The 14,031-nt window shown below is 33.7% G+C and overlaps 1 protein-coding gene across 1 annotated transcript; it reads right to left on the reverse strand.

Annotated features, from left to right (window-relative positions):
- Nucleotides 1–11,873: 11,873 nt before the first annotated feature.
- LOC126728427 (uncharacterized) lies at nt 11,874–13,082 on the reverse strand. The gene is made up of 4 exons (XM_050434248.1): nt 12,972–13,082; nt 12,705–12,758; nt 12,439–12,582; nt 11,874–12,278 (listed from the first exon to the last, which is right to left on the reverse strand). Exons 1-4 carry the CDS (start codon nt 13,080–13,082, stop codon nt 11,874–11,876), a joined length of 714 nt encoding a protein of 237 aa, XP_050290205.1.
- Between the last annotated feature and the right edge of the window lie 949 nt (nt 13,083–14,031).

Raw genomic sequence — 14,031 nt, forward strand, 5'->3', positions numbered from 1 at the left:
TTTGGCTCCAATCGATTGATACTTTTTGTCTGGGGTTGTTTTTGTAAATATTCCTGCAAACTATGAGGATGAATTCTGTTGAAGTTAAGAAGCCTTTAATTGTATTACAAAAAGGAGAAAAAAAAAAAAGAAAAAAAAAAAAAAGACAAAGTCTAGTTACAAAATTGGTTATAGCTAAATTTTGTCCCCAAAAAAAAAAGAAAAGAAAAAGAAAAAAAAAAAAGAGGCATGACCAACATTAAGTAAAGAAAAACCTTATCTCACTTACTTCTATATAAGCATCCAATGGATCAAATGAAGAAAACAGAGACTTATTGAAATTTGATACATCATTAGGTAGATCTTTGTCTGCGACTCTTAGAATAGGGACGGTGCCTTTTGGGCACGCTTCATTTAACTCTATCTTTGCATATTGGACACCAAGCGGCAGCTTCTTGGGTTGCATTTTGGCTGCTAGTTTTCTTATTTTATTGCTAGGTCTCATCTGTTAAGTATTTTGTATACTTCAGTAAAAAAACATATCATTTCAAACGAAATATTAAAAAATAAGCATCCAAGTTGTTAAACTAGCATCAAATTTCTATATATATATATATATATAAAAAATAAAAAAAATAAGTTGATTTCACTTTTTTTTTCTCTAAAACACTCTATTCCACTGTCTAGTATATATGCAACCAACGAAAAACATCTTCTTTTTATTATTTATCTATTTTTATTTTATATATATATATATATATGTTCCTTTTTTGTACATTTGTTATTGGGTAATGTTTTCTGGCAAAGAGAAAAAGAGAATTTGATACGGAATTTCCACATGTCCGGGGCCAAACTGTAAGGAATAGGATCTTCTAAATTTCAAATACAATGGAGAAGAATCATTTGATGGTTAATATTTCATTTCCTAAATTTGATAATCTACAAAGTTTCACACCATTTAAAATTTAAATAAAATGTTACATCCTTAGATTTGTAAAATTTATTATGAGTTATTAAATCGATCGATTTCAAAATGATTGTGGCACGCACTATGTAAGCTTGTGCATGCCCTAGTCATTTTCTAGGATACCTTGAAATTGAATTTAAATTTTGATGAAAATATAATGCAAATAAGGTAACAATATGAACCTGAATTGTATGATTTCTGAATGAAGGATGTTCAAAAATAGATTGCTTGTATATATTTACACAATCATAGGTGTCTCCATGCTCAGTCTGCGAAAATCTTATTATTGTTAGACTAAATCTCAAGCTATAAGGAAATGAAAATTGCAATTGCTTTTGCACTAATTTGACATGGAATATTTAGAAGAAATAAAAATTGATATAGAATAATAAGAATTACTTGCACAAGTAAAACTATTAACAAATAAATAATAGATAATACCAAAATACTTTTGCTGGGTTGATCAAGTTGTATTTCTGAAACCAAATCATTGAGATTATTCCCCTTTATCATGGCTCTATTATGGAATGAACTAAAATATGATAAGACATATAAAATAACAAATGCTTTGAAAGCCATGGATCCTTGGACCTTAGTAGTTGAGTTTGCTTTTTAATGTACACTTGTTAATATATATATATATATATATATATATACACATGAATGGTAAAGGTTTGGATAACCTCGTATAACTTGGGAGAAAATTTATCCTCATCATTTGCATTTATATGGAGTGTAGATTCTAAAAATATATAAGAGGTTATTTACTTACAATATAAATGCCAGTGATAAAGATAAAATTTCCCTTAAATTACACAAGGTTATCCAAATCTTTACTGTTCATGTATATTTCATTATTTTGTTTCTCAAAAAGAAGAAAGAAATACGTGTATTTTAATATCATGACTCATACCATCATGCACCTTTGGCATTAGGGTTGTGCATTATCCAGTTCAGGTCGGGTTAAGACCCGACTCGAAATTCAACCTGAAAAAATTGACCCGAAATAACTCTCACCCGAAACTTAACATTCAGTTCGGGTTAGGTCTCTTCTTTTTTCCTTTTTTTTAATAATTTTTTTGTAGCTATAATTCATTATTTTTTTCTTTCCTCCATGAATATAGTTGACAAAGCATGTTTCTTTCCTTAGAAATCCATTTTAGGAATTTGAATCTTAAAAACCAATATGAAAAATATAGGGTTTCAATGAGCTGTTTGAAAAATAATATTGAACTTGCATTGGGAAATTTTATTATCTCCTTTATTTAATTTCTTCCAAATGAGAAAAAAATTCAAATTCAAACGCCCTTGATTTCACTATATTAGAAAGTTTACATAGTGATATTTTTGGATTGTATTGCATCTGAGCATCTTTCTTTTGCATTTTATTTTTGGACCTTTTGATTCAAGATACAAAGATAAGTACATGTCTTTTTTCCCTTCAAAACAGATTTAAATAATACACAACTTAGTCCTATCATTTGGTTGAAATATATTAGTTTTTGATCTAGCCACACCACCTTAAAAAAAAGGGTTGACTAGACTAGCGTATAATAGACACTATGAGAAAAAGAGGCTATTGTGGCGGGTTATGTGCACTGCTATTGGTGTCCACCTTTAGGGGTGAGCACACAGCATTGCTATAGGGCATCAATTAAAATAGACTAATTGCACTTGTAGTGGCGGGCGAGAACCGCCGTTATATGTGACAACCTTTAGTAACTATAAGGTTATCTATCTATTGTTTATAAATTTGTGTTAGTTGTGCGGACCTAACACAAAGTCCATACTTACATCCTGCCACGGGCGATCTGGCACAGGTAGAGTCATGTATAGGCCAGTGTTTTGCTTGCGATGTTTGGTTAGTTAACATGTACGACACTGACCAACTATCTTCGCAATGCCCCTCTTCAGACCAGGCTAATAGAATTGATGTTCCACTTCCTCAATTGTTTTGTCTCAGCTAAAATGACCTACAAGGCCTTCCGCATGTATCTCCTAAACTAGGAAATCTCTCACTGAAAACTGAGGGATACATAACTTGTTGGCTTTGAACAAGTAACCATCTTGAAGGGTATAATCATCTAGGATTGGCCATAGGGCATTACTTAGGCTAGTGTAGAAATCCCCAAAATCTGGGCATGACTCATAGTCACCCTTGAGTTGTTTAAACCCAGTAACCTTAACACTTATGATGGATAGCAAAGACACCCTTCAACTTAGTGCATCAGCAACCTTATTCTCAACTCCCGCCCTATGTTTCACCATAAAGTAGTAGCGTTGCAGAAATTAAACCCAACTACCATGCCTAAAATTTAGCTTCTTTTGGGAATGGAGACAATGCAAAATTTCATAATTAGAGTAGATAATGAATTCTCGAGACATCAGGTAATGGCGCCAATGCCAAAGAGCTTAAATAATGGCATAAAATTCTTTGTCATATGTGGAGTACTTTTGCTTAGCATCATTCAATTTCTCACTAAAATAAGCAATTGGGTGGCGCTCTTGACTAAGTACTCACCCATACCAATACTTGAGGCATCACATTCCACTTCAAAAGGCTTGGTAAAATTAGGGAGACACATGACAGGTGCCTCAGTCATCTTTTGTTTTACCTCATTGAAAGCTTTAACAGCAGCTTTAGTCTAAACAAACTCCCCTTGTTTCATGCAATCAGTGATGGGGGACATGGTACTAAACCCCTCGATGAATCAGCGATAAAAGGAAGCGAGCCCATGAAAGCTTCGAATTTCATGGATATTTTTGGGCTTGGGCCAATCCATAATCACTTAAACCTTTTGGGGGTCGGCAGAAACTCCCTCAGAGTATACTATGAAACCTAGGAAGACTACTTTATCAGTGAAGAAAGAGCGCTTGAGGTTGCCATATAACCTCTCCTTCCTAAGGGTAGTACAAACTTGAGTTAGGTGGTCTAAGTGTTACTCCCTAACTATAGATGAGGATGTTATCAAAGTACACAACTAAGAATTTCCCCATAAAAGGCTTGAGGACTTGAGTCATCACTCTCATAAAAGTACTAGGAGCATTGGACAATCCAAAAGGCATGACCATTCACTCATATAAACCATCCTTCGACTTGAAGGCAGTTTTCCACTCATCACCAGAACAAACCCAAATTTGACGATAGCCACTTTTCTAGTCTATCTTGGAGAAGATTGTTGCTCCAGCCATCATATCCAACATGTCATCCAATCGAGGGATAGGAAAACGATATTTTATAGTGATCTTGTTGATGGCACGACTATCAACACACACCTTTAAGTTCCATCTTTCTTTGGAGTTAAGAGTGCAGGGATTGCACACGGACTCATGCTTTCACAAACAAAACCCTTCCTAAGTAGTTCTTCTACTTACCTTTACAACTCAGCATACTCTACAGGGCTTATCCTATAATGAGGCAAGTTAGGTGGGATCTCTTCGAGCACAAAATCTATGGCGTGTTGTATGTCACGCATGGGTGGTAAATGACCGCACCTTTTCCCTTATCCTCTTTTTCTATTGGGGTGCTATTAGGGTTAACCTTTGGGGGTAAGGCAAGTCTAGATTTGCTACCAAAAGGTTGAAGGTTGGTGGGAACACTCTAGAGCTCAGAACGTTGCCAAAAGATAGATTTGGATGCTAGTTCAAAATTCCTAGCAAGGTCATATGCTTCTCTTAAGGTAGTGACTCCTCGGGTGGTAATCTCGCCTAGTAGGTTTGCATTTAAACCTTTCTTGAACCTATTGAGTGTGACAACCTCTTCCTCAACTATTCGAATTTGCCTCTTGAACTCCATGAACTTCTCTATATATTCAGCCACAGGAGCAGTGCCTTGCTTTAGGTGATCTCATTCCTCAAGGAAGGAGCTCCTATAAGTTGGAGGAAGATAATTCCTCGAGAGTGCATGCTTCATCTCAAGTCAAGCCAATCAGTAATGGGAGGTCACGTCGTCACCTAAGGGTTTCCTCATGGTCCTCCCAGAAAAGGTCGACTCTACCAATTAACTTCATCCTAGCATACCTCACTTTCTTATTCTCAGCCCAATGGTAATAGTCAAAAATTTCTCAATTTGATGTAACTAATCAGTGAAAACCCATGGGTATAGGCAGCCATCAAAGGTGGGTGCTTCTATCTTTTCCTTGGGCATCCAATCATCATAATCCCTAAGGCCATTGTGATTATAGTGATCATGTTCAAAGTTTGGAGCCCTATTAAAGTAACCGTGGTTTTTTGCGTAAGCATGTTATCTCCTTGATGGTTAATGGTCTCTCTTTTAGATGCTTCAATTCGCTCTACCCTATCGAGTAAATTATGGACACTTCAAGTAACCAATTCTCAATTTAAATTAAGTTCAAACAAGAGTGCATGTAGAGACTAGATCAATGAATCAAAGAAATAAATTGCAGTCAAGTAGTGACAGTGTTCACAATATTGAGAGAAAGCCTAAATAAAAGTCAATTCCAATAAGCTCCACAATTAATAATGAGAATCAGATATTTCAAAGAAATTGGTTTTTTTTTTTTTTTTTTTGAATTTTTGAATGGGTACTGAAAGAAATAACAAATAATAGAATAGCTTCCTTGAGCACAAAATGGGTAGGCCAATGGAGTATAGTAGGATATGCACATAAAAAATAGAAAGATAATATTTTTTAATGAGACAAAATTGAATCCACCAAAAGAGAGTAAGAATTGTACCCTTGTTAGTGGCCAACATACTGCACTACAGTCACGGGCATGGCTCCTCAAGTGAGTGGGTCTGTTTGGACAAAATGGAACTGTGGGTAAGCAACTTAAGGGCCCAACACATGCAATGGGCTGTCATAGAAACAACACTTTATTTCTTTTCCTTTTGATTTTTTTTAATGAAAATAACAAAAGAAAAAGTCAAACACGATAAACTAAGAGAACAGAAACTCAAAACTGACTAACAAAACTCGAAAGAATTTAAATTGGAAACAGAGGTTGTCTCAACGATAAGGGTCTATGGCCGGCATTGGAGACCAAAGCCTGGTGGCACCGCGAAGGAGGCACGGACAGCGGCGACATGAAACATGGAAGACCAGTGGTTGCTTGTCTCGGGTCTCAACAATGTTAGTTGCTCATCAATCTCAGCAGTGGTGGTCGAGGGTAATGATGGGCTTCGGTGGCTAGTGGCTAATGGGCTTACGTGGGTCACCTTTTTTTTCATTTCTTTTTTTTTTTTTTTTTTTTTTTTTTTATGGGTTGTGGGTTCTGTGATTAAAGGCGGGCACAGATGGTGGTCACCGACTTGGGAGGCGTTGCTAGCTTCTCTGTTGGCTTGGGGGTGAAAAACTCATATGGGGCTTGGGGGTATATACGGATTGCAGGGGCTGGTTTTGGCTTGTTCAAGATATCATGGGGAAAAAACTTGAAAGATACTATCATATTTGGCTGGCTTGCTCTTTTGATGGTTTTGCTTTCAAGTGGTTGCTTACGGTTGTGTTGTATGGAACGAAACCCAGCTCTAATACCAAAACTGACGTAGGACAACCACAGTATTTCAATGGAGCAATTAAACAAAGGATAAACCCTAGGAGTCAGCACCTAAGGGTTGCTTGGAGTCAGCACCGAGCAAAATTATAGTCGGCACCAATGTAAAAGAAACTCACATTTTTAATAATTCTCAAAAGTCATCTTACAGTAATCTAAAAAAGTGCATAAATAGCTAACAATAAAATGCATAAAGAAACCTTAATTATTAAATTCTTGGGCTTGCTTAATCTCAAGCCCAATAACTAACAGGCTCCATCCATAAGGCCACAGGTTGGGCCGTCTTCTTTTTACTTCTCCTCCCATACATGTATAATTGGGGGCTTGTATCTTGTGTCTGCACCAAATGCCCTTAGAGCATTTGTTAACATTTCCCTTATTATAATTAAATTATTATACAAATTTGAGATATAATTCATATTAAAGAGGGGTCAGATTAATGGATAATTTTAGAAAAAAATTTAAAATCACTTTTATGGAAATATAAAAATTTCTTAAAAAATGTTTTTTTTTTTTTTTCTTTTCTCATCAAATATTGATACTTACTAATTTCATAGCAATGCTATAGACAAAAAATAAATAAATAAAAATCACAATAGTTGAGTGGACAAGCATTTATTGGTTTTTATCTAGACCTATTACTAACGTCATGTATCACCTACCACTAATGATCTGCCACATCAGTTAGGTATGAAATTTTTTGCATCTACAGACTTTCTCATAATTTTATGGATGAAACTTCATCTCAAAAGACCTCATTTTGATGCCTTGTATGAATAGTCAAGAGATTTGTAACTCAAATTGTTCTTATTTCTTGGTCCTTTTAACAGAGACATTTAAGGTGATAATCCTAAGTGGAACCTTTATATTTAAATATCAATTAAAAAAAATTTATTTAATACTAATGAAATAATCAATCTTAATTTGATGAATTGGAAATTTTATGAATTAATACTAACCAAACTAAGGGTTTGTTTGGATTAAGGGGGGAGGGAGGAGGAGTGGAGGAGAGTAAAGCAGAGTTGGCTGAAAATAGGCTGAACTAACTCTACTCTACTCGCCCTCCCTCCCCCTCAATCCAAACGGACCATAATGTTAATTTCATTTTTTTTTTAAAGAAAATTTTAATTTCATATAGAGATAGAGATTGTTTGATGTGTAGCCATATGAAAGATTAGGTAAGTACTGTTGACAACATGTTGTGTAGAATATTGTCTGACAACAATTACAACATCAAAACAATTTTTTTCCCAAAATAGTTTGGTTTTCAATTGGGTTTAGTTTTTGTTGGTATAATATTTTGGAGACCTTTCTGCAGGTGAGATAAAAATCAACATTGTACAACCTTTTTTTATTTATTTATTTTTAAACACTTATTATCATATAATCTTGAAAAATGCTAAAGGTATTATAAATTTTACCACATAAAGCACATAAATTGATGTAGCAATGAATGTAATATCTCCATCTTCACTCTACAATTTTGGACCTTTTTATAATGCGATAGAGCCTTTATATAAAGGTTGAAATCAATAAAATATTAGGCCTTGAGCTTTCCCTGCATCTAGGGTTCAAACTTACATTAAATAATAATAATAAAAGTGGATGGTTAATATAATATAGTTGACTCCAAACTTATAAGTCTAAGTTTTTGGTTTTAAGTGGTATCCTTATACGTCATATCAAGGCTAAAATGTAAATTGCACAATCTAAGTTTGACTTAAATTTATTTCAATAATTTTGTTAAAAACAAGATACGTCTTGGCCCGTGTGCTTAGTTACAAGTCCCTCAACCGAATTACAACCAATGACAAGTTTCCCATTTCGGCTACCGATGAACTATAGCGTGAAAGACAGGTAATTTATTTTAATTATTACATTTTCAAAGTTTTTGTTTTTCAATTTTTATTATTTTTTATATTTATATTGTGATGAATTGCTCTTAGTTAATTGCGGTTCATTTTTTTTGAACTGTAGGACGAAGAGTCACGATCTAAGTCCAACTGTAAGTAATTCTAAGCTGATTATCTTTTTTTTTTTTAATTGAATTTGTATTTGTTTTTGGTTTGATTGGTTTTAGTATATGTGTGTGTGTTTTACTCATACCCTTTGAGTTGTAGTTTAATGAATTTGCAAAAATACTATTGTGTGTGTATTGAACCCTCTGAATTGTAAAGTAATGGATTTGCAAAAATAGTATTGGCTGTTGACTATTTGTGTGTGCGCGCACATTTGTTAATTGAACCCTTCTAAATCATAGAGTAATAGGTTTGCAAAATTAATATTAGGTGTGCCTGCGTGCAAGTGTGTGTGTTTATTGAACCCTATGAACTGTAGACTAAAGGGTTTGCAAAATTCATTTGGCTCAATGTTTGTACTCTGTATGCATGCGTTAATTAAACTGTCTGAATTGTAGAGTAACAGGTTTACAGACTTAATATTGTGTATTTGTATGTGTGTGTGTGTTAATTGAACCCTTTGAATTATAGATAATCAATTTGCAGAATCAATATTGGATTGTTGTACTCTGACGCAGTGTACATGTGTGTATTAGTGTGTATGCATGTTAATTGAACCCTCTGAATTCTAGACTAATTGGCTTGTAGAATTAATATTGGGTGTCTTTTATGTTGAAATTATTGGCTCTGCTGAAGTGTAGACCAATGGGTGTGAAAAATTGATGTGATTCATTGATTTTGTTGCAGTAAAAGGTCCTCCAATGCAGAGGAAGCCTTTAAAACATAGGGATTATGAAGCGGGCCTTCAATGTCGGTTGGGAAAAACTTAAGTGTGTTGCTTTGTCCCTGTTTCTTTTCTAGAATTGTTTTTCTTCTTGAATGTGTGCTTAGGCCATTTTGCTTATAAGTTGTACTCTTTGGTTGACTAGTTCTTTTATGAGCAGTTCAATTTGTGGGATGTTTATGACCTTGTTTCCAATTATGTGGATGACATTGAAATTCATTGCCTAATTTTTAGGAGTACAATCAATTTTCATAAGTAATACTTAGAAGTGAGTTATAAAAGTTTTCCTAGTGTGCATGTTGTCAAGTGACATGATTAATCTATATAATGCAAGTAGGTGTGTTACATATACAACTATATTGGGAAAAAAATAAAAATAAAAATCAGATATATTCCTGCCTTTGTTGGTTTTATTCAAATTTGAAGGTCCCACATTAGTATATATGAAGCAAGAAGTAGGGAAGTAGATGTACTATAAGACATAAAATCAAATTAGAAAATTTCAACCATGAATGTAGATAGGAAAGTATCCTTGTTCTAAAAACCTCTCAAGTGAACATTTTTACACATGCCTTTTTACACTTGCTAAATGTAGCGGATAGTTCCACGATTCATGAGTGTTTTCAAGTGTTTGCACTGTTTTCAAGTGTTCCAAGCTTAGGGATTTTTGCGAGCCCAATTCAACCCAATTTCCAGTGTTCTCATTGTCACAGGTAATTGGTTGTAGCAACGAGCATTGGACTGACCAATCAAGTACCATGATGCTTGTTGGAAACTAGCTGATCAAGTACCATGATGCTTGCTGACAATTTTTTGTGATGTAAAAAATCCTTGAGGGTTATGCATTTTGTGATGTAAAAATCTTTTGTTGGGAACTTGTTTTGTTTATGTTAATTATTTGGGCAATGCAATCTTTTGGCAATGAACTTGTTTTGTTTGCTGGCAATTGGTTGGGAACTGTTGAGTGTTGGCAATTGTTTTGTTGGTTGCAATTGGTTGCATCTGTTAAGTGTTGGCCATTGTTCTGGGCAGGAATTATAGATTTTACAAGAAAAAAGAAAAGGTAAAAAAAAAAAAAAAAACCTATATACGCGTTTTTAGAAACGCAGCTATAGAAAAACCCAATGCACGAGTTTATAGTCGCGTTTCTAAACGCAGCCCAAAGATGGTCTATAGCCGCATTTTAAAAACACAGCTTTAGGTCCAGGCTATAACTGCATTTTAAACGCAGCCCAAAGCAGATCTGTAGCCTCATTTTGTATAAGTCTCAGCCTATAGTAGGTGGAAAAATGCAGCTATAGGGGGACCTGTGGCCACGTCTACAAATGCGGCTATAGCCTATAGTTGCGTTTTTAGGGTCTATAACTGTGTTTTTGAAACGTGGCTAAAGCCTGCACTTTTAAGGAATAATTTTTTTATGTGGCTTGAAGCCATTAGAAAATACATTTAGACTTAAACAATGAGGGTAGTTGATTGTAGGGATAATGTAGAGCATGGAATGCAATTTTTGATGTGCATTATATATATAAATATATATATATATATATTTATATATCTGTTGTTTGATTTTCCTTCCTCACATAATAGAGAAGTTTTCCATTTACAGCATCAATATGGAGGATTTAATAGCAGTAGGAGTGGAGAATGGAAATGCTGAGTTATACCCTTGCAAATATAGTGTGGTTCGCAAAGATCATTGTTATTGTGGAGAGATTAAAGTTGGTGTCACTTTCACCCAAAAGGTATTTTTGAATCTTATATATGAGATATGAGCTGGTCGCTTCGTTCATTACAATGAGAATAGTAAACAATATAGTGCTGTATATATGCACCTTCTCCTCTTGAAAGAATAGAGTGAAGGGTGAGGTTTTCATTTCAAGGCCTATTGAATGAGTGTCTATTAACTTAGAAAAGTGTGTTTAGGTACAGTTCAAATCAATTGAGAAATATAAGGTATAATTGTTAAGGAACTATATCTATGTTTTGCTGAATTATGATATTGTAGCTCTACCACTAAATTACATATTTACTTCTAAGATGTATGCTACTCATATACTTATAATAAATAGTGATAAATACACACACACACACTTCTAATAAATAAAATCTCTCTCTCTCTCTCTCTCTCTCTCTCTATTTTGACGAAAAGTGCTGTTAATTATGTTTTTGCTTGAGATTGAAATGGTTGGTGCATGGAGTGATAAATGGTGCATTGGGTTCCATAAGCCAAAGGAATACATGACATCTTAATTACAATTTCTTGTTTGAGTAATGTGGTTTTTCATTTTTTAAATATTGTAGGTAGAAGAGGAATATCATGGAGAAGAGTTGGGAGGATGGAAGTGAAGCTACGATGGCTAGTTTATCAAATATAGTTTGGTGATTTAATTGTGTCTTAATTGGATTTGTATGTAATTTGGGATAAGGGTAACATGGGTCTGGTTTAGAGCTTTTGGAATATTTCTCTGACTAAAAATATTTTTTAACTTTCTCAACAATTGATTTTCTAGGAACTAAAATAAAATAAAATAAAAAATCAAGGACAAAAAAAAAAAAAAAAAAACCCACAAAGAAAGGAACAAAAATTCAAATTTTGCCATTATTATATTAAGCACGAAATGTAATGCAATAGCCACAAACTATTGATGTGACAAGCTTTTTATTGGTTTTTATCAACGTGCACCATGATAACAATAATCTCGTATGCCACCTTTTCCGCCAAAACAAAAGGTATATTCTATTGTGTCGTCTTTGTATGATTCATCCCCTTCAAGGAAACAACGAGACTCGGCAGTTTGAATATTATTTGGCGAGCGAACTAGTCGATTATTGGCATCTATATATTGTACATTAGTCATGTAAGCAGTTCGCTGATATATTCCATTATCAAATTTTCCACTACCCATTTGAGGGCTAGCATTATCATTTGGCCCAGTGAAAACATAGCCTCCCCATTTCAATGTGTCAGCTCCTGAATTTAACTCAAAAAATAGTTCGTCTGGAAAATATCCAATTGGATCAAGTTCAGTATTAAAATACACCCACCATTTTCCAGTTCTAGGTGAAGCTGCTCCATCCTATTGTTATCATTTAACCAAATACAATAAAAAGGAAAAGGGAAAAAATGGAAATCAGAAGTCATGCAAAAAAATTATTTGATAAACTAAATTTCTAGTTGTAAACATGCATTCAAATCCTATGTTAAAAAAGAAAAGAGAAAAAAGAAGTAATTATTACCCAAATCATGGAGAAAGACAGAACCACTTGATCAGCGGTACCGTAATCAGAGACCTTCTCTATAACACTTCCAACTGGTACTTTGGTATTAGTTTGTACGAACCCCAAGCAAGCAAGATTATGACAATGTGGAACTCTTTTGTTCTAGTCCATGTATAGTGTGAAATTCAAATTAAGTTAGTACTATGTATTTGTGCCCCAAAAAAAGAAAAAAAAAATCATCCTGCCAAGAACCTTAAATCTATTTAAAGATAAAAAGTACTTACAGTCATTTGAAAAAACCAATGGGTGCGTGTATCACCATACACGTTTGGGTTTACCTGAACAATATCAGAAATTATAAATAAAGTTGAAGCATATGTTGTAATTCAACTATACAAAAATAGGCAAGAGTCTTGTAGTTTACCTAGAAAAAAAATTTAAGAACTTCTCTTTCATTGTAACTATGGAATTTATTGGTTAAAAAAAAAAGTATACTTTTCAAAAAAATTTAAAAATTAATCGAACAATTATATCTCTTCCTTAATACTTACAGTCCACCCAAGTTGTATTTGTTCGAAGTCAGTTCCAAACGTTGCTTCAACTGAGATTGCAACTGAACTATATTGGAAAGGTCCACTAACACTTGGATTCCATACACTCATTTTGGCTCCAATCGATTGATACTTTTTGTCTGGGGTTGTTTTTGTAAATATTCCTGCAAACTATGAGGATGAATTCTGTTGAAGTTAAGAAGCCTTTAATTGTATTACAAAAAGGAGAAAAAAAAAAAAGAAAAAAAAAAAAAAGACAAAGTCTAGTTACAAAATTGGTTATAGCTAAATTTTGTCCCCAAAAAAAAAAGAAAAGAAAAAGAAAAAAAAAAAAGAGGCATGACCAACATTAAGTAAAGAAAAACCTTATCTCACTTACTTCTATATAAGCATCCAATGGATCAAATGAAGAAAACAGAGACTTATTGAAATTTGATACATCATTAGGTAGATCTTTGTCTGCGACTCTTAGAATAGGGACGGTGCCTTTTGGGCACGCTTCATTTAACTCTATCTTTGCATATTGGACACCAAGCGGCAGCTTCTTGGGTTGCATTTTGGCTGCTAGTTTTCTTATTTTATTGCTAGGTCTCATCTGTTAAGTATTTTGTATACTTCAGTAAAAAAACATATCATTTCAAACGAAATATTAAAAAATAAGCATCCAAGTTGTTAAACTAGCATCAAATTTCTATATATATATATATATATATATAAAATAAAAAAAATAAGTTGATTTCACTTTTTTTTTCTCTAAAACACTCTCTTCCACTGTCTAGTATATATGCAACCAACGAAAAACATCTTCTTTTTATTATTTATCTATTTTTATTTTATATATATATATATATGTTCCTTTTTTGTACATTTGTTATTGGGTAATGTTTTCTGGCAAAGAGAAAAAGGGAATTTGATACGGAATTTCCACATGTCCGGTGCCAAACTGTAAGGAATAGGATCTTCTAAATTTCAAATACAATGGAGAAGAATCATTTGATGGTTAATATTTCATTTCCTAAATTTGATAATCTACAAAGTTTCACACCATTTAAAATTTAAA

The sequence above is a fragment of the Quercus robur genome, chromosome 5, assembly GCF_932294415.1.
Source record: "Quercus robur chromosome 5, dhQueRobu3.1, whole genome shotgun sequence".
Taxonomy (NCBI): Eukaryota; Viridiplantae; Streptophyta; class Magnoliopsida; order Fagales; family Fagaceae; genus Quercus; species Quercus robur.